The sequence below is a fragment of the Canis aureus genome, chromosome 4, assembly GCF_053574225.1.
Source record: "Canis aureus isolate CA01 chromosome 4, VMU_Caureus_v.1.0, whole genome shotgun sequence".
In the NCBI taxonomy this organism is placed as follows: domain Eukaryota; kingdom Metazoa; phylum Chordata; class Mammalia; order Carnivora; family Canidae; genus Canis; species Canis aureus.
This window is the reverse complement of record NC_135614.1, coordinates 11,030,725-11,058,426: the sequence shown is the minus strand read 5'-3', so window position 1 is coordinate 11,058,426 and position 27,702 is coordinate 11,030,725. Positions and strand designations below refer to the sequence as shown.

Below are 27,702 nucleotides of genomic sequence, written 5' to 3'. Positions count from 1 at the left end.
GCTGGCGATGCCTGGCGTGCGCGCCGCCCCGCCCCTCCGCGCCGCCGGCGTCGGGCGGAAGGAGCGCGGGGGCCGGTCTCACGTGGTGGGGCCGCCCGGGAGCCCCGACCGGCCGCCGGCCCGCGCCCGCGCCCGCGCCCGCACCCGCCGTCCCCAGCCGGGCTGGCCGCCAGGTGAGCTGCTCACCCCGGGGCCTGCCTTCCGTCCGCGCCCGCCGCCGCTCTTCGGGGCGGGGCCTGCGGGGAGCGCCCTACCCGAGGGCGGCGTCCAGGTGAGCGCCCTCCCGGAGGCCGCCCCCGAGGTGGGCCCGGTCCCGCGCCGCCGCCCCTGCTCCCTAACCGGGGAGGACCCCCCAGCCTGTGATGGCAAGCGCCGGGGAGAGGCCCCAGGGCTCGCTCCTCCGGCGGCCCCTCGCGTCGCCCCTCGGTGCTCTCTCGCGTCCTGGTTACTTGGTTTCGTGCCGCTCGGCGCGGTTCTGATTGCGGCGGCCCTCGCCGGCCCTCGCGGCAGCGCTAACCGGGTTCTGCGTTCCGCGCTGGGCTTCCTAGTAGCCGGGGGACCTGGAGGGCGCCGAGAGCAGGACGTTCGTCGCCGTCGCGGGGGCGTCTGGGGCGCCTTCGTGACCAGTTGTGCAGACACTTCTCAAGTACTTTGTAGCTGGCACGACGACTTTCTGACGCTGACTTTAGAGGTCTGGGGAGTTGTGGAGTGGGTACCTCCTGGACGTTTTGGCAGAAGGGGAGCACTTCCAGCTCTTGGCCGCTCCTGTTGTGTGACCGAGTGGAGGAGGCTCTCCTGCATGTTGGCGTCCTTCAGGCGGCGTCGGCCTGTGGAGGAGAAGTTCTGAGGGTAGGTCTGTAAGGCTTCAGGCCCCACCGATGGAAGAAATGAAAGTGACCCAACCCTTGGTGTATAGCAGACTCTCTTGCTTTCGTAGTGCATCAGGACCGCGGGACGCAGTGTATGAGATTCATTGGTGTTGCCCAATTTTGCTTTTTATATACGATATTTCAACTTCAGTATTATGAAAAATTTTCACTTTTGAGGAACAGATTTTTGTTTTATATAACGAGAATGACTTAATATATTTCCCCTTTTTATTATGCCTTTTAGGAAACTCAAAGCTATGTTTACTTCAGGTTTTTAGAATTATAGCTGGTTGGTATGCTCGCTTTCCTTTATTCATAATTTTATTGTGCTCTGGTTTTTTTTTTTTTTTTTTTTTTTTGGATGCTGTGCCTGTCCCTAGGTTTCTATGTAAAGGAAATAAAGTTAGAGTGGGAAGTTACTGTTGCAGTTGAAATACCAGTATTTCTGTTGGGACTAGGTTTATACTGTATTTCTTTTTTACTTAGTGAAACATTACTTTCTCCAAATACTGCTTATGTCTCTCAACTATTTGATGGAGCTTGTCTTAATACATAGTATATTTCAGATGATTTGTGCAGTAATTTTCGGTCTGAAGCCACGTGTGAATCTTCTCTCACAGATCGTTTGGACACTTTGGGTTTTGCCCGATTGTATTCCTATACAGTCACCTCTGAGGATGTGATGTTTGGTCACAGGAGGGATACTTATACGTGTGTGTATAATTCTTCTACCTGCTTTTGTCTGCATTTCCCCCAGGAAATTCATGGGCTAAAGCATTTAAATTTTTTTAAAATTTCAATTCAATTAATATATATTGTATTATTAGTTTCAGAGATAAAATTTAGTCATTCGTCAGATAACACCTGGGTGTTATCTGCAATGTTTTCGAGTGCCCTCCTCAATGCCCATCATCCACTTACCCCATCCCTCCATCCACCTCCCCTCCAGCAACCCTCAGTTTGTTTCCTATAGTTAAGAGTCTCTTATGGTTGGCTTTCCTTTTTATTTTTTGTCTTATTTTTTCCTTCCCTTCTCCTTTGTTCATCTGTTTTGTTTCTGAAATTACACATGTGAGTGAAATCAGACGGTATGTCTTTCTCTGACTTAACTTGGAACCCTCTAGTTCCATGCATGTCATTGTAAATGGCAAGATTTCATTCTTTTTGATGGCTGAGTAATATTCTATTGTGTATATATACCACATCTTTATCCATTCATCTGTTGATGGACGTCTGGGCTCTTCCCATAGTTTGGCTACTGTGGACATTGTTGCTATAAACGTTAGGGTGCTTGTGCCCCTTTGAATCACTGTATCTTTTGGATAAATACCTAGTAATGCATTTGATGGGTTGTGCAGTAGCTCTATTTTTAATTTTTTAAGGAACCTCTGTACTGTTTTCCAAAGTGGCTGTACCAGCTTGCATTCCCACCAACAATATAAGAAGGTTTCCCTTTCTCTGCATCCTTGCCAACATATGCTGTTTCCTGAGTTCATTTTAGGCATTCTGACCAGTGCAAAGTGGTATCTCATTGTGGTTTTGATGTGTATTTCCCCGATTATGGGCTGCAACATTTTATGTATAGATTTATACCCAACAATTTTGTTGATGTATTTTAATTCACTAAAAATTTCTTTAAAGGAGTATATGTTATGTAGATAATAAGATACGTGGTGTTCATATTTTGGTACTTATTGAGTTTGACCATAATATATATATTTTTTTCATTTTAAATTATAGATAAAGTGTAGCAATGGCTGCTGTTTATTCTGGAATTTCCTTTAAGCTTAAAAGCAAGACAACTTCTTGGGAAGATAAACTAAAACTAGCTCACTTTGCTTGGATTTCCCACCAATGCGTTCTTCCAAATAAAGAGCAAGTAAGTTTAATGTGAAATTTACAGTTTTTATAACCGAAAAGAATGGTCACTTATATAAATTGTACATTGATATTTAGTTAAAATTTGAAAAGATTAAAGGAAAGGTTGGGGAAGGAAGCATGGTTGGAGGTGAAAGTAGAGTCATTGAAAAAAATTCTGAGTCAAATATTTCGTTAACCAAGTTTTTCTGTTACAAAGTCTCAGTGTTTTATGTTTGGAAACATCTCTTCTGTTTCAAATCAAGTATATGCATCAGTGAACAAATTGGGAATCGAGTTATAGAAATTAGAATCTGAGTCTATGGGTAGCTCCATTTGTTTGTAAATCCAAGGTGATGCTCCATAAGCAACTGCTTGTTGGTGCTTTATTAAACATCTTTGGAATTTGATAAGTCGACAGGGAGGGAAGTAGAGAAGCTTTAGTATTTGTAGCAGGCTGTTCTAGAAATAGATTAGGAACCGAGAAAGGCTTTTTTCTTTGTTAACATTTTCAAGCTTATCTGGCAAAAAAATAAAAATAAAAATAAAAAAAATAAAAGTACTATAGAACACTAGAGACCCCCGGATGTTGAGCTCATGAAATTGGATTAATGCTAGTATTAAAGGAGACAGCACAAAATGTGTCTGTCAAAGATGGATTACATCTATTAAAATGATGATGAGAGGTACAGTATGTAGAACACTCTTACATTCAGTGATTTCTAAACCTGGCTGCCCCTGAGATTTGTTTTAGCAGCTTGATAGTCAACTAACAAGTGCTATCCAGAATGAGATGAAAGGGGAAGTGGTGGTGGCAGTTTGATTAAGGTCTCACCTAGTCTTATGCTGAGATTCTTTTTTTTTTTTTTTTTTCCCTTTGAGCATCTGTCTCTGTTCATACTGTTATTGACAGTTTTGGTATCGTGAAATGAGGCCTCACCACCTTTCCTCATGTGACGAATAAGGAAACATATCACAGTAATAGAAACTATGTCCGCCTCTCTTTTTCATAAAGCACTTTCACAGAAGACTGTCTCTGTCTTCTGATGAGTTAAGTAGACCTAGAGGTTTTACCAGTAACATGGGAAGCCAGGGCACAGAGCTCTGTCTTTGGACTCTGCATTTTTGCTTTTGTGCATACTTAATTTTGTGGCCATTTTGAGCAATTGTTGTTCTAACTTTTGAAATTTAGTATAACTTCAGAAAAGTTAGAAGAAACTGTTAAGAGTTTCATTGGAAACTTTTTATTGGCCCCAGATGATGACAAAATTTTTCTTTCATTTTATTGATTCTTTGATAATAAACATTTGAAGATACTGGAACATTTGTATAATATAATATTACCAAAGATAAGTTTTAAAGGACAGCTTTTTTCCCTGGCAGTTGGGTTTGGTTATGTATGAGATGTCCTTTTAAACGTCCAGCATCTTTCTTCCTTAATAAAGAAATTCATTTGTTTTTAGAGCATATTTCTTCCAAATTCAGGTACTACTTGATTGGGCAAGACAGTCATTGATTGCATTTTATAAGAAAAAACTTGAACTGAAGGAAGATATTGTTGAAAGGCTTTGGATCTATATAGATAACATTCTACACAGCAAGAAACTGCAGGATCTCCTCAAGAATGGAAAGACAATTAACCTTCAGATTTCCCTGGTCAAGGTAATTCTCTGTTTACCTTGTTGTCCTGTGTGTGTGACATGCATCTCTGTTGATTTCCTGTTAATTATTGAAGATGCAGGACGTATCAAGGTGGAGGAAGAGAAGGAAATGATATTAGAATTATAGTGATGACTGGTATTTATTGAATGTGTATGGTAGGGGTGCCTGGGTGACTCAGTCGATTAAGTGTCTGCCTTTGGCTCAGGTCATGATCCTGGGGTCCTGGGATCAAGTCCTGCATTGGGCTCCCTGCTCAGTGGGGAGTCTGCTTCTCCCTCTATCCTTCTCCACCCACCCTGCTCATGATCTCTCTCTTACTCTCTCAAATAAATAACATCTTTACAAAAGAATGTATATGGTATGCTCTATGCTATATGAAGCACTTTATGTTGTTTAAACGCTGTGTGAAGCACTTTATGTTGTTTAATGTTCAAGGAAAGCTTAGAACTATTTCATAAAGTGGTTGTTGATTACCTTTTAATTGGAAATGTTGCCAGCAAATAATGCTACTTTGTGTTCCTTGCCCCCACCCCCACACTTTTCCATTAGTCTGGAGGAATATCAAAGGCCAAAATCTGAATAGGGATTTGCTCTTGAGTCAAAGTGATTTTGAAGTCTCAGATTAGAATTATGAACTTCATTATCAAAACCGAGTGTTCTGAAATACTGTGAGAATAGTTGGTGACAATAGAAAGCACTCATAATGGATACTTAATGTGTGCTGGGCTCAAAGAGGTTTAGTACTTTGTTAAAAGTCACTCAGCTAGTAATTTGAACATAGATCATTTGGCATAGCTAGGATTTGAACATAGATCTACCTGATTGCAAAGCCTGTGCTCTTAACCATCATTCTGCACTACCCACATGAGTGTGTAGGCCAAAAGAAAATCAGTAAAGGCTGATAATAAGAAAATTAAATAGTTGAGCTGTCTGATGGTTCATAGACTTTAGTGGTTCTTGAGTTTATGTTCTAAATTGTATGTTACTTTTTAAAATAATAGACTGGGCACCAAAGTGGGTTATTCTGATTTGTCCTTTGGGAGTATGGGGAAAAAAATCTTATGTTTTTAAATGTCGTATTTCAATTCGTATACGTTTTATATTTATGTTGAGATAGTAGTAGTATAGTATATACCCATGATTTGGAAAACAGATTATTTTTATTGGGTGCAAATGTGAAAAAAGTTTGGTAGATAAGTTGTATAATCAGAAATATTGACAGTCACTGTAGCAGTGCATTGGCATATAAGTATTTACATTTTTCAGTTTTTCCAGAGCCAGTAGTTACTTGAATGGAGACAATCACACCTGTGTCATTGGGCTGCTAGTGATTTAGCACTCAGGATAAATATGGTTCTTTGATGCTGTAGGGCTGGGAGCAAGCCACTCAGCCTATGAGTAAATTTTGGAATCTGCCTGGGCCTCATTAATTTCTGGTGTTTTTGAATTTTAGAATTTTGGAAGCAGAAGACACTGGTTTTTGCTGTATGATATGCAGTAATTGCTGACATTTGCTTTCCTCTTTCATTTTTTTAAAAAAAGATTTTATTTATTTATTCATGAGAGAAACAGAGAAGCAGAGATATAGGCAGAGGGAGAAGCAGGTTCCATGCAGGGAATCCGATGGGGACTCGATCCCGGGTCTCCAGGATCACACCCTGGACTGAAGGTGGCACTAAACTGCTGAGCCACCCAGGCTGCCCATGCTTTCCTCTTTCAAGAGTACCTTTTGCTTTGGTGTTTTAAATAGAAAAACAGTGTAATTAACTATAAAAATGTATTTTGGGACAAAGGATCATAGCCCAGGGCTACCATCCATCCACCTGTAGCATCCTAAGCTGAATTGCAGGTTTAGGATGTGAGCAAAAGTAATCTTTGCAGTTTAAGTCTTATAAAACCCCAGCTCTTTAAAAAGGGACAGCAGAATTACAAAGGCACTCATCCCTTTTCTGAAATCATGTTGGTAGGAGATGGATATGTGAAGGAGGTACTTTGCCTTCCTTTGGGACATTAAGCAAACATCAAGTTCATTTAGATGTGATGATCTGGGGATTTCTTTCTCGTCAAGATAAGGGCAAAGAGTGAGTTCATTGATTCTCTTGTGTTTTTCTTGTGTATGTGTAGGGTCAGTAATGAGTTTTCTTTCTCTCTTAATGCTCAGATCATAAATGAGAGAATAGCTGAATTCTCTCTTTTGGAATCCCAAAGAAGTATGTGTGCCGTGCTGAGCTGCTGCCAGGGCATCCTCTCAACGCCTGCCCTTGCTGTTATCTACACAGCTAGACAGGAGCTGATAGTGGTGTTGCTGAGCCAGCTGTGCTGGTTGGCCTGTAGACAGCCAGAAGGAGCCATGGTGGCCCAGTTATTTGAAGTCATTCACCTGGCACTTGGCCACTACCTCTCGATCCAGCAACAGCAAGTCAACCCAAGACGTGCCTTTGGGGAGATGACTGGGCACTTGCTCCAGCCCTGCCTGGTCCTGAGGCACTTACTTTCCGGGGGCATGTGGACACAGGCTGGTCAGGGCCAGCTGCGACAGGGGCTGAGCCGGGAGATAAGGAGTCAGATTGAGGCTTTACTTCAAGGTGGAGCTTTTCAGCCCGAGTTGCTCTCGTCCTACAAAGAGGAGCTCTTGGACCAGCAGCAAGGTGACACGAAGATAGGGACCATGAAGAATCTTTTAGCTCCCATGGACACTTTGATTGCTAGGCTGTTAGATGTTGGTTACTGTGAGCCATCCCTTCGTTCTGCTGTTATAGCCAACTCAGTGGCCTTGCTGTATAAGCTCTTTTTAGATTCTTATTTTAAGGACGGGAACCAGCTTCTCTGCTTCCGGGTACTCTCCAGGCTGTTCGGCTGCTTGAGGATTTCACATCTGCAGGAGGAGCAGATAAAAGCCTTGGCCACGTCAGATTGGACTACAGAACTTCTGGTTGTAGAACAGCTGCTAAATTCAGTGGCCAGCAACAATATCTACAACATTGCTGCTGATAGGATCCGACACGAAGAGGCTCAGTTCCATTTTTACCGCCGTTTGGCTGAGCTGCTGATAAACCATTCTCAAGCATCTGTGCCGGCCTGGTTCCGCTGCCTCAAGGCTTTGATGTCTCTGAATCATTTGATTTTGGAGCCAGACCTGGATGACCTGTTGGCTTCAGCTTGGATCGATGCAGAAGTGACAGACTTTCGAACCAAAAAAGCACAGGAGGCGCTTCTTCATACTCTCTTCCAGACATATGTCAAACTCCGACAAGTGCCGCGGTTGTTTGAGGAGATTTTGGGGGTGATCTGTCGTCCAGCTGCTGAGGAGCTAAGGCAGCCTGTGCTGGCCTCGGGCCCCTCCAGGGTGCTCTGTGAGTGCCTCCTGGAGTTGCCTCCAGGTCAGATCTTGGACACATGGTCCCTCTTGTTGGAGAAGTTCCAGTCTTTGGTCTTGCCATATTTGCAGGGTGATGTCGACATGGCCTTGAAATCACTGTCCCTGAGCTCACTGCTGCACTGTATCATGTTCAATATGAGGAGCCTAGACAGCAGCACACCTCTGCCCATCATCAGACGGATGCAGTGCACAATGGAGAGGATGCTCCGAGAGCTTGTAAGGCCCCTGCTGGACCTTCTCCTGGACCTCCAGGTCCCAGAGCTTGAGCTCTGGCTGCAGAAGGTCAGTGACTCTGCACTCCTGCTCTCTTACACTTGGGCCCAGGTTGATGCCATGCTCAGTATAAACTGTAGCCAGTATCACTCTTTGTCTGTGGCTCTAACAGATGTTGCTACAGAGATCTCAAACCTCCCCTTGTTGCTCCCAGGTGTTGAAACACACCAATGGAAGAAGATAGAAAAGTTTACAGCTCAGTTTGACTCTCTTGGCAGGTATTGCTTAGAACAGCTCTACTTGCAGAAAATGAAAAGGACTTTAATGCAAACTAACTTCCAGTCTGAAGAAGCCCTCCGAACTTTGCGGTGTGATGCTGCCTACATTCTTGATTCTGGCAGAGAAAGCTTAAATCAAAGAACAAGAGCTTCCTGGGATGCCCAGGTTGGGACAGTGAGTGCACTCACATACCCTGTAGCTCACTGGCACTTGATTGTGTCAAATCTCACAATTTTGATATCCTATCTTTGTCCAGATGATGTGAGATCCCTGGCTAGCGTGCTGCTAAGAACTTTACCAATGAGTAAAGCCCAAGAAGTTTCAGCAGATGAAGAGCCAAGCATCACACTTGAAAAAATATCCAACTCTATCCTTCACAGCCCTCTCTTTCCAGAAATGCAATCCCTTCATTCTGCTTTCTTAATGTGCCTGACTGAAGGATGTACTAGCATCCTGTGTTCTGGGGCCCAGTGTGACCCAAGTCTTCTCAATCAACAGCTGCCCTGGCTTTTTGAAAAGGACCACATGATGGTGGCTCTTTGGGAAAACAGATTTGCAAAAGTTGGACCTGAAGGTGTAGAACCAAAAGGAGAAATTGCCCAAAACTTATTATCCTTGGTCAAGAGTGACTTCCCCATTCAGCTGGAGGGAGAACAATTAGAGAGCATCCTGGGACTTCTGGAAGTTATTTCTACTCTGCAGCTGGACAGCCTCTTGACTCCCTATCATGTGCATTATTTCCTTCTATTATTGTCCATGGCCATGATCAAGCTGGGGAGCTCTTGCTCCTCCTCACTGACCCTCAAGTTTTTGATGACTTGCTATCGGCTTCTTGGTTACCTGCAGAGAGGGAAAAGTGCTCGCTCAGTGCTCAAGATTATGTATGTTAGTGATATTTTTGAGATTATATTGACCTCGCTGTTCAAAGCCAGTAGTAGGTTGCCTGTTAACATGGATGACCCTTCTTGGTTGGAATTCCTCCAAGTGATAGGGGCGTTCTTAGAACAGCTAATGCAGATGCTTATCCAGATGAAGCTCAGCTTGGTACTTAATTTTGGGAAAATCTCTAGATTCCTCCACAAACTTTACACTGAAGCGATTGCAGGCAAACAGGTGGAAAATCAGAATTGTCGGGGCCAGCAGCTCATTCTGGTGTCTTTAACCAAGTTGTGCCAAGTCCTAGGGCCTTTTGTCAAAGAGCGGAAGCAGCACCACGAGGCCCCAGAAGCACTGTGTGAGCTGCTGCAGAAGGCTGTTCTCCACACAGGAGCTGTGCTGCAGCTCTGCTGGGCCCAGGGTGCCCAGGATCATCACCTTCCCTCCATCTTTATCTCATCAGCCAGCACACTCTTGGAGGCAGATGTAGGCCAGCACCCTAGGCACAGGACAGAGACTTCCCAAATGACAGATGAAATGACGTGCTCACATACTACCTTCTACCAGAGTGTTTACTCTCAACTACTGTCAGAGTTGCCGGCTTTTGCAGAAGACAGTCAGTGTTTTCAAGCAGCCATGCGGTTTTTAACTCTATTCTTTTTGACCCCAGAGCTACATCCCAAGAAGGATTCTGTTTTTACCTCCATGTTTCATTCTATGAGAAAAGTTCTTGCAGGTAAGATATTTTTGTGCTGCCCCCCCCCCCCAACCCCTTGTTTGTGCTCTCTCTCTCACGCCCTCTCCATTTCAAATAAATAAATAAAACCTTTAAAGAAAAATCTGCCTTGTTCTATAAGAAACCTGTGCCAATTGCATTTCTTACTCAGCATCATGCTAGGCTTTTGGTAAAAGCTAGTAAGCCACTGGCAAGGTGAGTGGCTTACTACCTGCCCCCCGCCCCCGCCCCCAAGGGCTCCCACCTGCCCCCAAGCCCCTTTGGAAAAGGTATTCATTTTAGAAGGCACAGGCCGGGGCGGGCCAAGAGAAAATCCCTTCCTGTCCGCTCCCAGGAACTCGTTCCCAGTATTTGCATTCTCTGCAAGGATAAGCGGTGACCCTCACAGTTCTGCTGTTTACACAAATAGTAACCGTCTTGGTATATTGTTTGGCACTAGTTTTTCATTTATTTTGGAGATTGTTCTAGTTTATAGTTTTAAAGTCTTCTGCTCTTTTTTAGCTTATATCTGTCCTGGCCCAGGATGGTCAGCATGCATAATTTCATCCTTTTTAGTGGCCTTTTTTGTGTCCAATCTCTAGCTCCATCTTCAGCGATTAAGAAAGATCTAAAACCTGCCAACTTAAAAAATGCAACTGATTTAATACTTAGGGAACCTCATAAAATTCCTTGAGGGCCAGACTCGCACTGCCTAGGTCTCAGGGTGGTGCCTGGCCGTCATTAGGCTGTGAGTGCTAACAGGACAGAGGTTTAGCTGTTGTCTCAAGTCTTTTACTCTGATGTCATCCTTTTAGACCAGCCAAACCCAGCCAGTGTACAGAAGCATTCAGTATCTGCTGTCCCCTAGCTCAAAGGCCAACGAGCCAGATCTGTTCCTGTTTCAAGATAGCAGTGTTTCAAGTTGGTGCGGGTTTGTTTTCTTTTTGTTTTGGTTGTTCTTGAGGGGTTGAGGTTAATTAGAATAGTCCTTTGAGGTGAGATTGAGGAGTCTGTCAGCTAAACCTAGCCCCCAGGACACATGCCGACTTCTGTTTCCCAATGAAGAAGCTGTGACAGGCAGAGCCGCAGATGGGGCTGCAGGCGTGCTCAGATACAAAAGCGTAAAGTAGGGCCTTGTAGGAAGCAAAGCTGCCCGGGCTGTCCGGGCCAGCACCAGAACTGAAATGTTGAGGCCAGAATAACACGGCTGTTGTCTCCCTTTCAATAGCCTTTCTATCCCTGCCTTGATTGTGGATTGACTAAAAAGGCTTTGGTGTCACATGTTCTATCCTGTACTGTCAGTGACTCTTTTAGGGAATGGTTTTCACCTTAGTGGAGGCTAGAATTTAGTCTTTTATTAACACTAGTTATAGTCCTAAATGAGTGATCTAAATAGCAGCTGGTGGTCTGAAGCTCTGTCCTCTTCCTCTTTGTTAAACAGAATACTGTGTCTTCCTTTTCCCCTCTACTCCTCTTGACTTGAGGTGGCCTCTAGGGCCTAACTATGTGTCCCTGGACTTGAGGTGCCTCCAACTCCAGGGAAAGAGCCTTAGTTATGGCAGTTTCAGGGGGCCAAGGCCCCCCTGCCCCACTGCTCCTCAGATCATGGGCTGAGGTGCTGCTGTTGGGTCCAGGTCTCATATTCTTGAGCTACTAGACTTGTCTAGAAAAGGGACCAGGGTGAGAGGTCTGAAAGAAATGCCTACTGAGGAGGGTCCAAAGTTTTGAGTGGGGAGAGGGAGGGTTAAGGTGGCTATGAATAACCAAAGTGTGGCCCTCTGTGTTCTCAGGGGTTGTTTCAGGTAGATTGCAGCTCATGAAAGTGAGCATTTGTAAGGAATGCTTTCTTTTCTTTTCTTTTTTTTTTTTTTTTTAAGGAATGCTTTCTGACTGTAGAATAGGCTTTCTTAATTCAATCATAAAAAAACAGTACTTTGGGATCCCTGGGTGGCGCAGCAGTTTGGCGCCTGCCTTTGGCCCAGGGCGCGATCCTGGAGACCCAGGATCGAGTCCCATGTTGGGCTCCCTACATGGAGCCTGCTTCTCCCTCTGCCTGTGTCTCTGCCTCTCTCTCTCTCTCTCTTTCTCTCTGTGACTATCATATAAAAAAAAATTACTTTTACAAATATTTCATATATAGGGGGAACCACGTCCTACTCTAGAGATGAATACAGTGTTGATTTTGACCTGTCTAATCAAGTAAATAGACATTCATACAAATCGTACAAATCGCAAAACAGTGAAATGCTGTCAGGTTTACTAGAACTATGAGACTGTGGGTTGAGAGTGTGTGGAAAGCATTAGTAGGCAGTGGCCTTTGAGGGATAGGTCAAATGGGTGGACGTCATGGGGAGTGCTAATGTTGAGCCTTCCATGTGGCAGACATTCTGCAGTGCTCCTTTTATTTGCCAACCACAGGAGTTGGTGCTGTTATATGCATTTCACTGATGAGGGAATGGAAGCTCAGAGAACTCATGAGTCCAGGATCTTCTAGCTTGTGGGACACTTGGACCGAGGTCTTTATCTCTCAAAGCCTGTCGTCCCCTTCATCCCCAAAGCTAATTAGTGAGCAAAGACTGGGATGTTGGAAGGTATTCTGGCAACATGGAACAGTCTGCAGGCTGAAATGTGGCTGGGAAGGTAAGCTGGCATCAGATGAAAAGCCTTGAATACCCTGACTTTGGGCTCTAGAATGAAACCCTGGGCTAGAGCACCCTGGGGCCATTAGAAGATTTTCCTGCATCAAGTGAGTAACAGCTGGATGACTGCAGCAGGAGGGTCCCTGAAGTGTGGGGTTCTTTTAATGTCTTCAACATTCCTGTCTCTCCCAATGTACCACACCACACCTGTGTCCCTATTGGTGTTATAAAAGAATACAAGCATACCTCATTTTATTGGGCTTTTCTTTATTGAGCTTCACAGATACTCCGCTTTTTTACAGTTTGAAGGTTTGTGGCAATCTTGCTCGAGCAGTCTGTTAGCACCATTTTTCCAGCAGGATTTGCTCACTTCGTGTCTCTGTCACATTTTGGTGAATCTTGCAATATCTCCGACTTTTTATTTATTACATTTATTACGATGATCAGTGGTCAGTGATTGCGACTCATTGAAAACTCAGATGGTTAATTTTTCAGCAAGAAAGTATTCTTATATTAAGGTATGTGCATTGATTTTTAAACATAACGCTATTGTACACTCAATAGAGCACAGCATAGTGTAAACATAGCTTTTATCTGCTCTGGATAACCCCCAAAATTTATTTGATTTACTTTATTGCAACATTTGCTTTATCACAGTGGTCTGGAACCAAACTTGTCCCATCTCTGAGGTACAGCTGAACAAGGAAAGTAGAAAAAAGTGTAGTGAAATTAGCAATCACTTGTGTCCAGTAGTCCAGTGTTAAGCACTGTTGACAGCTGCTGTCATCCTTCTGGCTCTCCCCTGTGCTGTGGATGCAGTCTACATAGGTCAGCTGTGTGCAGAACACTGTCACTCTGCAACAGGTGGCACACCTTTTTCGCACTATGAGTATTTCCATGCCTCTCAAATTGTGACTTTTAAGGGCTGGGGCCCTATTTGTCATGTGATTATTCTAGTATTTCGCCTGCCCCTTTCCTATCTTATTTTAGCAGTACTGGTTTCTTTTCCACACAGATCCTACAATTCCAGTTCAAGTAATTCAGGACATTGAACCTCATTTGGGAGCCTTGTTCACCCAGATGTTAGAAGTTGGGACAACAGAGGACTTCAGGATGGTGATGCAGTGTATTCTCCAAGGTTTAGATGTTAGTAACATGTGGAAAGCAGATCTGCAGGTGGGTACTCCTTTTTTCCCTTGGGTGGAAGGCACACAAATGATAGCTCAAATGGGAAAACTTATTTGAGATGCGATGTCATCCCTAAAGTTAAACACACAAAATCAAACCCCAGGGGATGTTTGTGGAGAAGCCTGGGGCTTTAGTGTAAGAGGAACTTATTTTTCAAAGGGCAACTTTTTCAAATTACAACTGTGTATACTTATTATGTGAAATACTAAGTATTGCATACTGATAGTGATATGTAAAAAAGCTAAATTCCACTCATCCTATGTGTTAGACATCTGCCATCATACTTCTTAAAAATTTTACTTGGTCACATAGCCCTGATCCTGTTTGAGAATCATTCTGATTAGCAATCTGCCCTGCAGTCCTTTGCACCTTAGGGTATTTGGTAGTTGCTAATAAAGCCCTGCATTTGCATTTGGCATTGCATATTTAGGAGAGCCTCTCTATGAAGTTTACTTGCTGGAATTTGGTCTGCTGAACAGCTCTGTGCTCTGGACTGGTCAGATGTCCCTTCTTGCACAGGAGGAAGAATGTCCCAGAGCCAAGTATCTTGGAGCCAGCAATGCAGCCCATGTATTCTGGTTCTGAGCTTTCTCTGCCTCATGAGTGGCTTCTTAAGTTGCAGTTATAATCAGCACAAAGGCTTGGGTTTTGATTTGGATGGGTGGAGAGCTGGAGAGGGTAATTGAGGTCACAGAGGGACAGCGGGGAGAAATCACATTTCTGTACATGAGGAAGAGGCCCAGGCTGGACCAGGGCCGCTGCTCTGCACCAGCCCCTCCTTGTTGCCTGTGACACTTGCCCTCCTTTCTCTGGAAGTTTTCATTGTGTGCATTTGTGGCACGATTTGGGACCCAGCTTTGAGAAGGCCTCACTGTAGGTTTCTGTTTAAACCAGTCAGAGAAGGTTTATGGAGGAGGCGAGACTGGAGCCTGAGCACTTAGAGCTGGAGAGGATTTGGATGGGGGGATGTTGCCATGGAGACAGGAGGAGGGTGTTATGTGCACAGCAGGGCAGAGGTTGTATAGGTGTGAGGTGGACAGCAAGGAAGACGCCAGTGTTCAGGCCCTTGGTGGGTACACTTGTCTTACAGGTGGCTAAGAAAGTGGGCCCCCAGCTTAGGAGAGAGGGCAGGGCTGCCTAGTGGGAGGGAGTGTGTATAGGGCTGTGGCTACTCAGGGCCGGAGAGATGGAAAGTGAGAGCAAAGGGCCTAGGTGAGAATTGTATGGATTGTGGGGCTGCAGTGTTAGGGAGGAAGGGCTGATGGAAGGCTAAAATTGATGATGTAAAATGCCAACATAGGGTTGGACGTTTATTGACATAGGCACTCAATAAAGTGAGTTGCCTTCCCACATAGTTCCCTGCTCATGGTTTAAAACCACCTGTAGTCATAGCACCTAATCTAGTTGTTTTACTTTGTCCATGTTTTCCCCGGCTCCTCCTTTTATCCATGAGCGTATGCAGTTCTTGCATGGGTAAGTTACAGCTTGTCGCCTCTTTCCACACTATCTTGACAAAATAAGATCCTGTAATTAGGTTGCTGTGCCCATTTGTGGCCGCCTTTTATTTCACCATCCTGATACATTTGCATGCTTGGTTTAGTGAGATGCTACTGAAATGGCCTCCACTTGGCCACAGTCCTCCTCATTTTATTCATTTATTTCCTGGCTGCTTGGTGATGGAATGGACCTCGCCTCATCCTCTATATTTAGCCCAAACCGGGTCTTGTCCGTGCCTCTGACCCTAGGGTTCTAGTGGGCTCTGCTCTCTCTCTCCAGCACCCGTGATCAGGTTTCTTCCCAAGATGGACTTCTTAAGAGAAAACTGGCTGTTTCTGTTAAGTTTTTGTCCCTTTTCTCTCAGGCCGTTTTGTCAGCTGTTACATTGACCAAGGTGCTCCTGAGCTCCCCACTCAGTGGAGAGAAAGCACGTCTGTTCTGGAGTGCATGCCCGCAGATAGTCACGGCTCTCACTGTGAGTACCCCTTCCTCTCCCTTCATCTCATCGCTCCTGTCCCTCTACAAACAAAAGGCTGCATTTTGGCTTTTGCCAGCTCTGGTTTTATGCAGAATATATTTCTGGGCACTATGTCCTGAAGACAGCAGCCAGTGGAATGCTTTTCTGTCAGTGTGTGTGCTGTGTGTGCATTTGTGTGTCTGCAAACATTGGTGTCTGCTCAAGACGTGGGGGAGAGGTGGAATGAGGGGATGTTGAGCAGCCCCAGGAAGCATTAGGTAGGCAGTAATAGAGGCATGCAGTCATAAGATGGGGCTCCTGTGGAAGTTCGTTTCAAGTAGATGAGATGAGAAGGAATTCTGGGGCTTTCTGTTGTCCCCACAAAAATTCTATGGTCAGTTTAGTGCATTTATTCATTTGTAGAGGGGTGTGTACATTTAAATCTATGATATAGTGAGGAAAAAATGGCTTTATAGAATGGGACAGTAATGTTGCAGATAGATCCCACCCAGTCATTAAATGTTGGCACCTGGTGAAGATAACGTGGCAGTCACATGACTTTGTTTCATTAGCACAAAAACATAGTTTTGATGGGAACCATCTCTGTTTCTGCTCTCTAGAGAGTCTCCAGTCAGTATTCTTGCATTTGGGTTCAAAAGATCAGCATCTCTTTTACCATCAGTATCAGTCATAATTCTCTTGTGCTACCTGAGAGAATTGCCCTGGATTAGCAGATTCTCAGGGCAGGAGGATCTAGAGTAGGCTGAATGTTCCCTTCTGTTCTCTTTGATTGCTTTGTTGTTTTTCTGGGAATTTGTGTTAGTGGATGAATCTCCTCTTTACCTGGTGTGTGTAATGGGTGTCAGGAGGAAGAGTGCAGGGAGTAGGGCGGAGGAAGACACACTCGTATGGTGCGTGGTCAGTGTTGGTGGTGGTGCACAGTTGGGCTGTGTACTAGGCTAGAAACCATGCAGGTAAATCTAAAAGTAGATCTTACAGTATGAAGTCAGCACAGTTGGAGTCCCCAGGCAAAGGGAGCACTGTGAGAAGCCCCAGCAGGCCACACCAGGGCTGCTATTTACACCTGGCAACGTGAGGATGAGGGTCACAGTGAGTTCTCCCAGGTTATGTAGGTAAGACTTTGCACTGGCCCTCAAACTGAGCCTGTTCTTTTTATTCTCTAGAACAGTAAGTGAACGTCTTAACTAGAGCTAATTTTTAAGAAATACAACAAATGAACTTTAATTATAGATATGTACAACAAATTATCTTTTTGGGAAAATATAGTGTATGTCTGATGTGAAGTTTACTTGTTCTGAGAAATTGGGCAAATAAACTCTTGTGAGAAGTTATTTCTCTTTGTGGATGATGAGTCCAACAAAAAGCGTGGACCGAAATGGCCAAATCCACAGTAGGTTGCCCTCGGAGATTGAACATTGGGCTCCTTGTCTGTTCAAAGTGCTTTCTGACCACGTTAGTTCACTTTGACATTTTTACCTCTGTCACTTCAGATCTTATCTCTATTTCAGTTTTTGTATTCTTTCTTTAGAGAATCACCTTCATTTTCTTTCCTTTATGCCTTCTTTTTCTATAGCTGCAAAACCGAGAGGCTTGTCAAGAGCAGCCTGTGCTCCTGGCAGTGGTGGGGCCTATTTTGGACCTGCTGGCAGCACTGCTGCGACAGGGGGAGGAGACCATCAGCAATCCACACCATGTCAGCCTGGCTTTCAGTATCCTGCTCACAGTCCCTTTGGACCATCTGAAGCCGCCTGAGTATGGGCGCATCTTCTTGCGGGTGCACAATGTGCTCTTCTCCATCCTGCAGTGTCATCCGAAGGTGAGGAGGAGGAACAGGGCACAGGGCAGGATAATTTAACTTGCAGAACAGCGGCAGTAGAGCTTTACTGTTGGAGGATGGTAAGAACATCAATTTGCCAAGCAAACTTTTTGGTTCCAGTAATTTCCAGGGTCACAGTGGTTTCTTAAGCACAAAAATGTTTGATCTTCACATCAGGCTGTTTGAGTGAGTTTCATCTTTGTTGGGTCTGACACTTGATGGTGTTTGTATACTAGCTATTTAAGGAAGCTCGTTACATTTATTCTCTTTTTACAGACCCCACATTTAAATCTCACTCACTTGCTTTGATCTCTTCATGGGTTTATAACTCAGATGGGTGTAGGGAGCAAGACTTCCCAAGTTCCAGTTGTGTAGTACTCTGCCTTTGAAATTAAACTCAGTAGGAATAAATGTTCCATTGGAAAGATTCCAGTTCAGCCACCATCTATTGAACATTTGCTGTGTGTCTCATTTCACCCGTACAGCAAGTCTGTAGAATAGATGGTAGTCCATTTTATTGACAAAGAAACTGAAGCTCAGAGCTGCTAAGTGATTTGACCTAGCCGAAGCTAAATTTTATATTCAGGACTGTTAATTCTTTGGCCTGGGTTCATTCCACTGCACCACTGCTGTACATGTGACATGTAGAAACTCATAAATAAGATGTATACACATATACACAGACACATTCAACTATTTTTAAGTGTTTTCATGTTCTCAAGTTAGAGACCTGACAGCAGCACAGTTTTGAAAAAATTTACTGTCTCGTAAACTAAAGCACTCATGATGTTGGGCCTTACTCCAGTGCTTTTGGCCCTGCCTATCTTTTGAGGATCTTTTTTTTTTTTTTTAATTTTTATTTTGTTAAAGATTTATTTATTTATTCATGAGAGACACACAGAGAGAGAGGCAGAGACATAGGCAGAGGGAGAAGCAGGCTTCATGTAGGGAGCCCAATGTGGGACTTGATCCTGGGTCTCCAGGATCAGGCCCCGGGCCGAAGGCGGCGCTTAAACCTCTGAGCCACCCGGGCTGCCCCAGGATCTTTGTTTTAAATCTCTCTGCTGACTGTTAGATTTTTATGTGACCATACAAATAAATTCAATACGTATCAATTATAAGCTGAAATTGCCCATCTTGCAAAAGATGCAGGATTCCATGCAGTTGATGAAAAGTAATAATAGAAAGCTGTGGGAATCTCCTGCAGAACCATTGACAAATGACCATTTAGCAGAATTAGACCATTTAATGAAAGAAAATTGACAGGGATAATGACATGGTATTGAAGTAAAGAATGATGTGACTAATAATAATAGTTCCCACTCACTATCTCCCACATGGGTTGGGGGCTCCATGTGGTGTGTGATCACACTGTTGGCCATGTGCATAGTTGAGTTGATAAAAGCACCAGGCTAGAATCTGCTTAGGTAAATCTAAAAGGGATAGCATGAGGTCAGCTAAGCCAGGGTACCCAGCACAATGATCAGCAGCTGGTGCCATATTAAGCCAGGGTGTGAATTCAAATAATTTGGCTCTGGATTTGTGTGCTTTTAATCAGTATGCTAGCAGAGGTTTACAAAAGGTCATTGGGAAATTTGATGAAGCTGTGGAATACTTTTGCAAAAATGACCTCTTTCTGAGCATGCTGTGGATGTCAGTAATTTGATGTAAAGAATGGGATGTTAATGCTAGCAAGAATTTGTTTGGATAAATTGTACCAAAGAAAAAATGTCAACACGTGATTTAGTCTTTGTTCATTCTAAGAATTCTGAGAAAAGAGCACAACTGTCCAGTAATTTTTTAAAGCACTGTTGGACGTATTTTGTGTCTGTATTGTCCAGCACAGTAACCACAGGCCACGTGTGTCTTGAGCACTTGAAATGTGGTCTAGGAGCCATATGACTAGGAACTGAATTTTAATTAATTTAAGTTTAAGTAGCCTCATGTAGCTCATGGCTGCTTTATTGGATAGTGTGTTGTTTGGGTTATGACCTAAAGGTGACTGAATATAAAAGAAGCATGTTTTAGAATTTTCATATAGGGCAGCGCGGTGGCTCAATGGTTTAGCACCACCTTCAGCCCAGGGCCTGATCCTGGAGACCCAGGATCAAGTCCCACGTTGGCCTCCCTGCATGGAGCCTGCTTCTCCCTCTGCCTGTGTCTCTGCCTCTCTCTCTGTGTCTCTCATGAATAAATAAAATCTTAAAAACAATTTTTTCATATAATTTTTTGAGATAAAAATCTCAGCCAGACCTGTTCATCAGTAAAAAAATGAGAAGTTTGGGTCCTTCTTTTAAGTGGATTTGCTTTATGTAACCTCTTTCTAATGCATTATACTCGAATATATTGTCTATTGTTTGTTCTATTATTTATTTCTGCCCATTTCCAGAATGTATGAGTAACAGCTTACAGTATAGATTAAGCAAAATCTAAACTCAGATCACTCATTTAGATTCCTAAAGTTAGAAGCCCTATCCGAAACCATTAAAACAAATGTTAAAGAGTCAAGTAGGGTGGGTGAGTGGTTCCCTGGAAAGTTCAGGCAAAAAAGAAGTTGCCAATGCTGTTTTGAGCATCTTGATAGATATGGGGTTAAGAAGGAAATAAACATGAGCTCTTTTAAAGTAGAATTTGAAATAAATAACTACATGTTTTTATATTCTTTTGCTTCTTATTACAGGTAATGCTGAAAGCCATTCCTTCTTTCTTGAACTGTTTTAATAGATTGCTGTTTTCGGTTATGCATGAAGGGAGGCAGAAAGACAAAGGTAATTCAAAGTAATAGTATCAGATACATGATTTCAAATGTATTTATCTTGTGATGTCTCTGGCCTCATATGTTACTGAAAATAAAACCACCCAGTTGAGCTTAAGTAAGAAATGTTCAGATCACTCAATGAATGCCCAAAACAATTTTTAAAAAAATTTCAGACTGCCCCCCCCCTTTTTTTGCTATGTCCAAAACAATGAGTACATTTATGATCTCCTAATTGAAATAGTTCTTTTCCTGGAAAAAAGGGAAAAAAAGAAAGGAAGAAAGAAAAAGAGAGAGAGAAAAAAAAGAAAAAGAAAGAAGGAAAGAAAGAAAAAGAAAGAAAGAAAAGAAAAAAGAAAAGAAAAGGAAAGAAAAGAAAGAAAAGAAAAGAAAAAAGAAAAGAAAAGAAAAGAAAAGAAAAGAAAAGAAAAGAAAAAAGAATCTAGATTCAGGAAATATTTACTCTTATGTAGAGGGGATATAAAGTGACTGCAATTCCATTCTTGCCCTGAAGGAGTTCCTAGTTTGGTGGGGAAGTTAAAAAAGAATGAGCAGTTATAGAGCTATTGCATTTTACAAAAGGGATGAGGTCTGGCAAGTCATCATTTCAGCCTTATTTTGGCAAGGTTGTATTTGTTTACAATGAAGTGAACTGCCATATGGTGATGGCATAAATTACAGTACAGTTTGTTTTCAGCCTTGAAGGTTGTTGATTCTTGCTAAATTTCTAGTTTGGGGGAGATTCTCATTTAAAAATTTGCATATAAATTGAGGCAGTCTATATTATGCTTTTTCAAATTTACAGAGTGTGGTACCTGATGGGATGCTCTGGGACCAACAAGGTGGATTTTATAACTCAACTTGAAGGGTGTCTGGGAAGAACCTGTGACAGCAGTTCTAGACTAATCAGAAGTGCAGGAGTGCTACTCAATTTCTCCCCTTCCTGTGTGAATCACTTTAATGGGTTCAGACTTGTAGATTTAAGCTACTTAAACCATACTTTTTTTTTTTTTTTTTGAGAAAAAAGAAAAGGTATAGTTAACACTGGGCTATAATTCCCAAATTATTCTGCCTCATTTTGAGATTAGGTCAGTGGCAGTGAGATCTTTTGCTTTCTCCCAGGCCTAGTGCAGAGCAATGTAATACTGGTGTCAGTGTCAAATTGTGAATATGTTTAGGAGAAGGGTAGGGAAACGGGTTCCATCTCCCAAGCTGTCCTTGGTCATTTGGTGGTGGCTAACTGTGGCACTGTGTTGAGGCCCTTAAGGTCATGATCATGTTTGAGCTCAGCAAGAAGAATCCTTGTTTTTACTAGTGATGTCTTCCTTGACAGGAAATGGGAAATGGCAGTGTGGTGGAGGCCCTGGTTCAGCCCTTGCTGAGCAGTAGGGGAACAGAGCCCTCATCACACTGCCACAGGAGTGTCCAGCGAGTATTTGTGAGTCCTTTGTCATTTGTTCTGAGGGAGTGCAGGGGTGTGTTTCACAAGTGTGACACTGCTGTGTCCATGTGGTGCAGCTCAGGTGCCTCCCATCTGCCAAGACTCAGTTCTCTGATGTGTTCATAGCTTAACTAAGTGGAGTTTTAACTATTTACTCTTTTCTTACTGATATCTAATGCACTTTTTAAATCTTTTAAAATTTAAAAAAATTATTTATTTATTATTTTTAAAGATTTTATGTATTTATTTGAGAGAGAGCACAAGCAGGGGGAGTGGCAGGCAGAGGGAGAAGGAGAAGCAGGCTCCCCTCTGAGCAGGGAGCCTGATGTGGGGCTTGATCCCAGGACCCCAAGGCATGACCTGATCCAAAGGCAGACACTAAACCGACTGAGCCACTCAGGTGCCCCACTGCACTCTTTTTAAAAAAGATTTTGTTTATTTATTTGAGAGAGACAGCACAAGCCAGGGGTGAGGAGAGGGAGATGGAGAAGCAGACCCCCCACTGAGCAGGGAGCCTGACACGGGGCTTGATCCAGGACTCTGAGATCATGACCCAAGCTGAAGGCAGAAGCTTAACCAACTGCCCTCTAGGCACCCCTATTAGTGTACTCTTAATAACCACACATTGTGTGGCTGAAATGCCAGGTATTCACTGAGCTGCACATGTGTGCTGAGCATTCTGAAAAGAGGAAAGAAATGGTACATAATAGATATTCAAGTGCTTCACTAAAGTTCTTGCCTGTTGAAATGTCCAGTGAATGCTAGACGTTTACATAACTTCATAAAATTACATTGTGTCTAGAAAAATGGTCTATATGTAACATGTTTATATGTATATTCAGGGTTTTTAAAAAAGACATTGTGCATCTAAAACTGAAGTTTATTGAGTCATAAAATATGTGTAACAAACTGCATCTGTTTAAAGTGTACAATTGTGAATGAGTTTTGATAGGTAAATTCATTCAGGAAACTGTCTCCACAATCAAAATACACAACATTCGCATCATCCCGACAAGAGTCCTCTTACAGCTATTCTTGTTCTGGCCCCATTCCCAGCCAACCACTGATCTGCTTTTTTTCAATATAGATTTGTTTGCAGTTTGTAGAATTTTACAGAAATGGGTATATTTCTTTATGCTGTGTGAAAGCTGGGAAAGGTACTCTGGCCTGTGCTGGGGTTTCCCACTTTGCTCTGTTGTGTATGCCTAAGGGAGCGGGTATGACTAGGGCCTCAGGGACGTTGTAGGCTATTAGAATCCTTGAGAGGAGTTTGTTAAGAAGGGCCTGGGTGGTCCTGTCGCCTTAAGGTGGAGAACTAGGAAATCAGAAGTCAATCTGGGAAGACAGGAAGATATCTAATAGTGATGGCTGAGTCTTATATCTATCTGCCTATACAATTTCTGAAACATAGAAGGCAAAGGCATAATTAGGCCGTCTCATCTTTAAAATCCTATGATGTAAAAAACCATGTTTTTTAAAGATAATTTTCCAATTTAAATCTTCCTTATAGATCTCCACCTCTTTTTAAAATACAATAGCAATAGTAGACTTCATCCTAAAAATTTTGATTATTCTTGACTCCTGAAAAACCCCATGTACTCTTGAGTATTTTAAGTGGTCTTTCCTTTGTAATATAGATAAATATTTGGATATACTATCTCTCCCTCATTCCGTCTGTGAAATAAGCCAGTTAACAAGTCTAGAATAAAGGGAAGACTTGAATAATTTTCAGCTGTATTAAATGTATGAAATTAGAAGGGACTAATTAGTTTGGAAACACTCTGCTTCCATAGGAGGCACAGATGACCTGTCGGTGGTCCTCGAGTGTGCCCGTCTGGTGCAAAGGATGTACAGCCACATCGCAGCTCGGGCCGAAGAGTTCACAGTGTTTTCTCCCTTTATGGTGGCCCACTATGTCACCGAGGTGCAGAAGGTAAACCAAGCTCACTCATTCGCTCTCACTCTCGCTCTCACCAAGTGCTTTCATTTGTCATCCTTTGTGGCAGGTCTTCTCAACCATAGTGGCGGGTGATGTTTTGAGCTTGATGGTCCCAAACCATGTGTTGTAACAGGCTGTCCTGCCCATCTGAATGGTTCAGCAGTAGCCCTGCGGGGTCCCCGGGATGACTGATTGAAGCTAGCAATGCCTAGAACCTGGAAGATGGTCCATGACCACTGGTTCTCCCTTCTTGCTGCAGCACAAGCTGCAGGGTCTGTTCTGGTCAGTTTCTTGAGTAATGAGTGAGATAAAATGCTTTCCAGGTTCAAGAACAGGAGCTCTCCTAGGGCTAGGGTTAACAGTGACCAGGGAGAAGGGTCTTGGGACCCCCCAACAGCAGGAGTTCAAAAGTTTATCCTCTTGGAATGCATCGTGCATTTGAGTCAGCTGCTCTCAAATGCTCAAAGTAGATGCACAGTGGAGATAATGGCAGATTCGTTCAGCTCCTTTAAACAAAAATACTTTTGTCCTATTTAATCTGACATTTTGACTTAATATATTTTTTGGATAATTAATTCAATGTCAGCAGTGGTCTCACTTTGGAATGTCAGCATGTTATATCTAAAATTCCACAAGACCCTCCGTGACCCAAGCAGTGAAGCTCACTACAAGACTTAGTACCTTACTTTGTTTAAATTGAATGTCAGAGGCTTCGAGTACAGTGTGTTTCTGTGCATATCTACTTTTGCAGGTATAGATAATACATCTGTGTTGTTTATATTGCTCTCTGTAGAATAGCCCCCCTTTGTAAGTCTTGTAAGAATAATGTTAAAACCACTGGTAAACTTGTTACATAAGAGATTTTCCTCAAGGGAGATGGGGCTGAATGAGCTTTCTCAGAAAATCTGGTGTTACATCCGTTTTTATTCTGACCCTGTTTCATGATGAATCTATAACATTAAATACTTTTCAGACACGGTGGCCCTGCTCGCCTTAGCCAGTGGAGATGCCTGCCATGTGGGTGGGCACTTGGCTCGGTTTGAAATGGGATGGGGGTTGGGGGGGTGCCCTGCAAGATGCAGCCCAGCCCTGTGGGTACGCACTGGGTCTTCACCAGGCATGGTGTGTGGAGGATTGGTGGCAACATGCAAGGACCCCTAAGTCAGCGTTCACTGAGAGATGGGCTTCGTGTTTGGTTTCCTTGGAATTGCTTAGCCTTTTTATAGAATCTTGATATTTTCCAGGCACTGAAGTTATTGATATGTAAGCCTTTACTGAAGGAAAAGCCGGCATTATTTTCTGATTCAGTGAAAAATAAAGTGAGAGATAGTAATATCACTTAACTAAGATCCAAGAAGGGAGATGATAATTTGAACCCTTAAGTCACTAATTATTATTCTGAGATTTACTTTATGAAAGTCTCTGGTTTCCAGGCCTCATTATTCATGTCTAATTTATGCTTCTCAGTTATTTATTTTTAATCTTGAAAGCCAAAGGCCTTGGGAATTATCTAAGGCTGTAGCATCCCAGAATTCATTGGCAAGAGTCTATGGTTTATCTTTCATTTGTTTTTTGACTCAGTAATGAAGAAAATATTCCATATGTATTAGAGGCTTCTGCTGAAAACTGGAAATCTTTCTAGACCAGAAAGACATTTGTAATTTTAATTAAATGCTAGATAGCAAGTACAGCTAAATGAACCTCCTTTGCATTCCCCCCATAGTCTTGTGGAGTGGGTGTGGGTGAAGGTCTGGTGGTGAGCTGGTGAGACCGTGTCAGGCAGGATACACAGTGACTCCTACAGACCTTGTATCCTCCATACAGTAATGTGTCACTGTAGGGATGTGCTAGGGAAATCTGGTCACTTGTCTCTTTCATCCATAGATCAGATTTACATCAGTCTATGTTGACAGTCTAGGGTAAATAGTTTGTACTGCCTATTCTGTGTAAGGTCCTTTTTTTTTTTTTTTTTTTTTTTTTTTAAAGTAAGGTCCTTTTAGGCTACTGAGAGATCTTTTCATTCATAGGTCAATGATGTTCACTGATGTCATAGAAACTGACACCTCCCCTCCCCCATTTTATAAACAAGTTGATGGAAAGAGAAAGATACACAGTGGTTGTACAGGCCGGCTGCTGCCTGTCTCCCTGTGACCCAGCAGAGCTGCATGCTTGGCACCATCCTTTGACTAAGAAGTCTCAGCATGAGGGGATGGGGGAGCGTGTGGGCCCTGGCCTCCAACTGGTGGGCTTCAGCTCTCAGTTCTGTCACTGGGACAGTTACTTCACCTACTGCCTTTGGAATTAGAAATACCTGTTCAGTGAGTGCTGATTAGACAAATTAATAAGCAGTCGACTTATAGGATCCTCACCCAGCCAATAAGATTCAGGACTTCTTTTGTTTTTTTGTTTTATTTTTCCTTCCTTCTCTGATGCCTTCTGCTGAAGTCACAGACAGTTCTATCTCCAGTCCTTGACTGTTCTTATCAACTATAAACAGTAAATTTTAAGATGATTGTCAGAAATTTTTTGAGCTGTCATGTGAAAATGACCATAACTTTGAACAACAGCATCTTGGTAACAGAAAACAAACAGCCTCTAGGTATGTGCCTTCTAGTGGTTGCTTTGGTGAATCAGACTTCTAGTGAATACCATATATCCTTGCCAGAAGCTAGCTACATGTTTGTAGAGGGGCTTTAACTCTTTTAGGCCAACAAGACATTAAGGAAGAATTTACCAAATCCGAGGCCAGTCTGCCGGAACATTCCAGTTGCTTTTTGGTTTCAACTCCTGGGATATTCAGACGGTTTAGTACCAGGTTCAGCTGAAACCTGAATGGTTGTAGCAGGTGTGAGTAGAGCCTGCTCTCTCAGCCTTTTTGTCTAGGCAGTAGTCTGAATCTCTCATCTGAAAGTTTGTGCACAATATCCAGTACAGTTGGAGCCAGCCTGACCGTTCTTCCTGCTGTGCCCCAGATTGTAGCTAACCCAGAAGTTCAGGGAAGAAAGACATCTGAAGGCTCAAGAACCAATACAGCCATCCTGTGGCAGTTAGAAATTCAGGTCCTCTTGAGCGATTGTTAGAAATAAAAAGATGTATGAAGTGTAACCATAAATCACAACTGATTTGTTTGGATATGATGTGATCTGGCTACTAATATAGGCCTATGAATGATCCATTTGCAGAGTAGGAGCCTGCCAGCACACCTTGCTATGGGAGAAGGTGGGGTCAGTCCCATAGAGAACGTTACTGTCGTTGTGCCACATTAGTGTGACTTCCAGTGCGATTCGTCATGGCAAAGAATTTGGCATAATGTGCAGGTGGCTCTCATAAGATTTGTAAGTTTAAAGATTCCAGTGTTTAAATGCCCCTGATAGGCATCATTTACTGAGTAGCAAAACTACTCTGTAATTTTGTGAGGCTTTATTCCAGGCTTTTGTTACTTGAGTTGCCTTTTATTTATCTAAGACACAAATCTTTAAGATAGGAGTATTTATTTATATGCAAAATTATAATGTAAAAGAAATATCTTTTCTCAAATTGGGGGCTGAAGTTGAAACTCGTCCGGTCCTCTGAGGGCATGGTCTGTGTTTGCTCTTATGGTGGGCGTTTCCTCCTTTTGCAGGTCACCTTGTACCCCACGGTGAAGGGCCTTCTACAGGAAGGCATTTACCTCATCCTGGACCTCTGCATTGAGCCAGATGTCCAGTTCCTGCGGGTCTCCCTGCAGCCGGGGGTGAGAGACATCTTTAAGGAGCTGTATAATGATTATGTGAAATACCACAAGGCGAAACATGAAGGAGAGAAAAGATACACAGCCTGAGGCCTCGTTCTGGAAGTGCTGCTGATGTTACTGTGGAGTGGCTTTGGCCCCCTGTTCTGGAAGAGTTGGAGAGGGAAAGAATTCAGGTGTTCTAATTTCTGTTGTTGAGATATGTGGAAAACACTTTTGAGTTTATGTAATATATATACTATATTTTACAGCCCTGTTTTCCACACTGAATATTTTTTAACAGATCTTTTTATGCAGTATGTATTGCAATAGAATTCTGATCACTGACCTTGGAATAAGGTGAATTTAATAAAAAATTACTGAACCTCT

At 43.0% G+C, this 27,702-nt stretch overlaps 1 protein-coding gene across 6 annotated transcripts; it reads left to right on the top strand.

Moving 5' to 3' along the window:
• The first annotated feature begins 51 nt into the window (after nt 1-51).
• On the top strand, nt 52-27,702 carry URB2 (URB2 ribosome biogenesis homolog). Of its 6 annotated transcripts, none has more exons than XM_077894551.1 (11): nt 52-173; nt 2,610-2,748; nt 4,212-4,388; nt 6,550-9,871; nt 12,269-12,490; nt 13,505-13,665; nt 15,539-15,649; nt 17,226-17,468; nt 20,149-20,236; nt 23,458-23,597; nt 27,226-27,702. In XM_077894551.1, exons 2-11 carry the CDS (start codon nt 2,623-2,625, stop codon nt 27,421-27,423), a joined length of 4,788 nt encoding a protein of 1,595 aa, XP_077750677.1. In that variant the 5' UTR covers nt 52-173; nt 2,610-2,622; the 3' UTR covers nt 27,424-27,702. The 6 variants fall into 6 exon arrangements, with proteins under 6 accessions (XP_077750677.1, XP_077750676.1, XP_077750679.1 ...); XM_077894550.1 differs by having other exon boundaries at nt 132-271; XM_077894552.1 differs by lacking the exon at nt 52-173 and adding an exon at nt 346-849.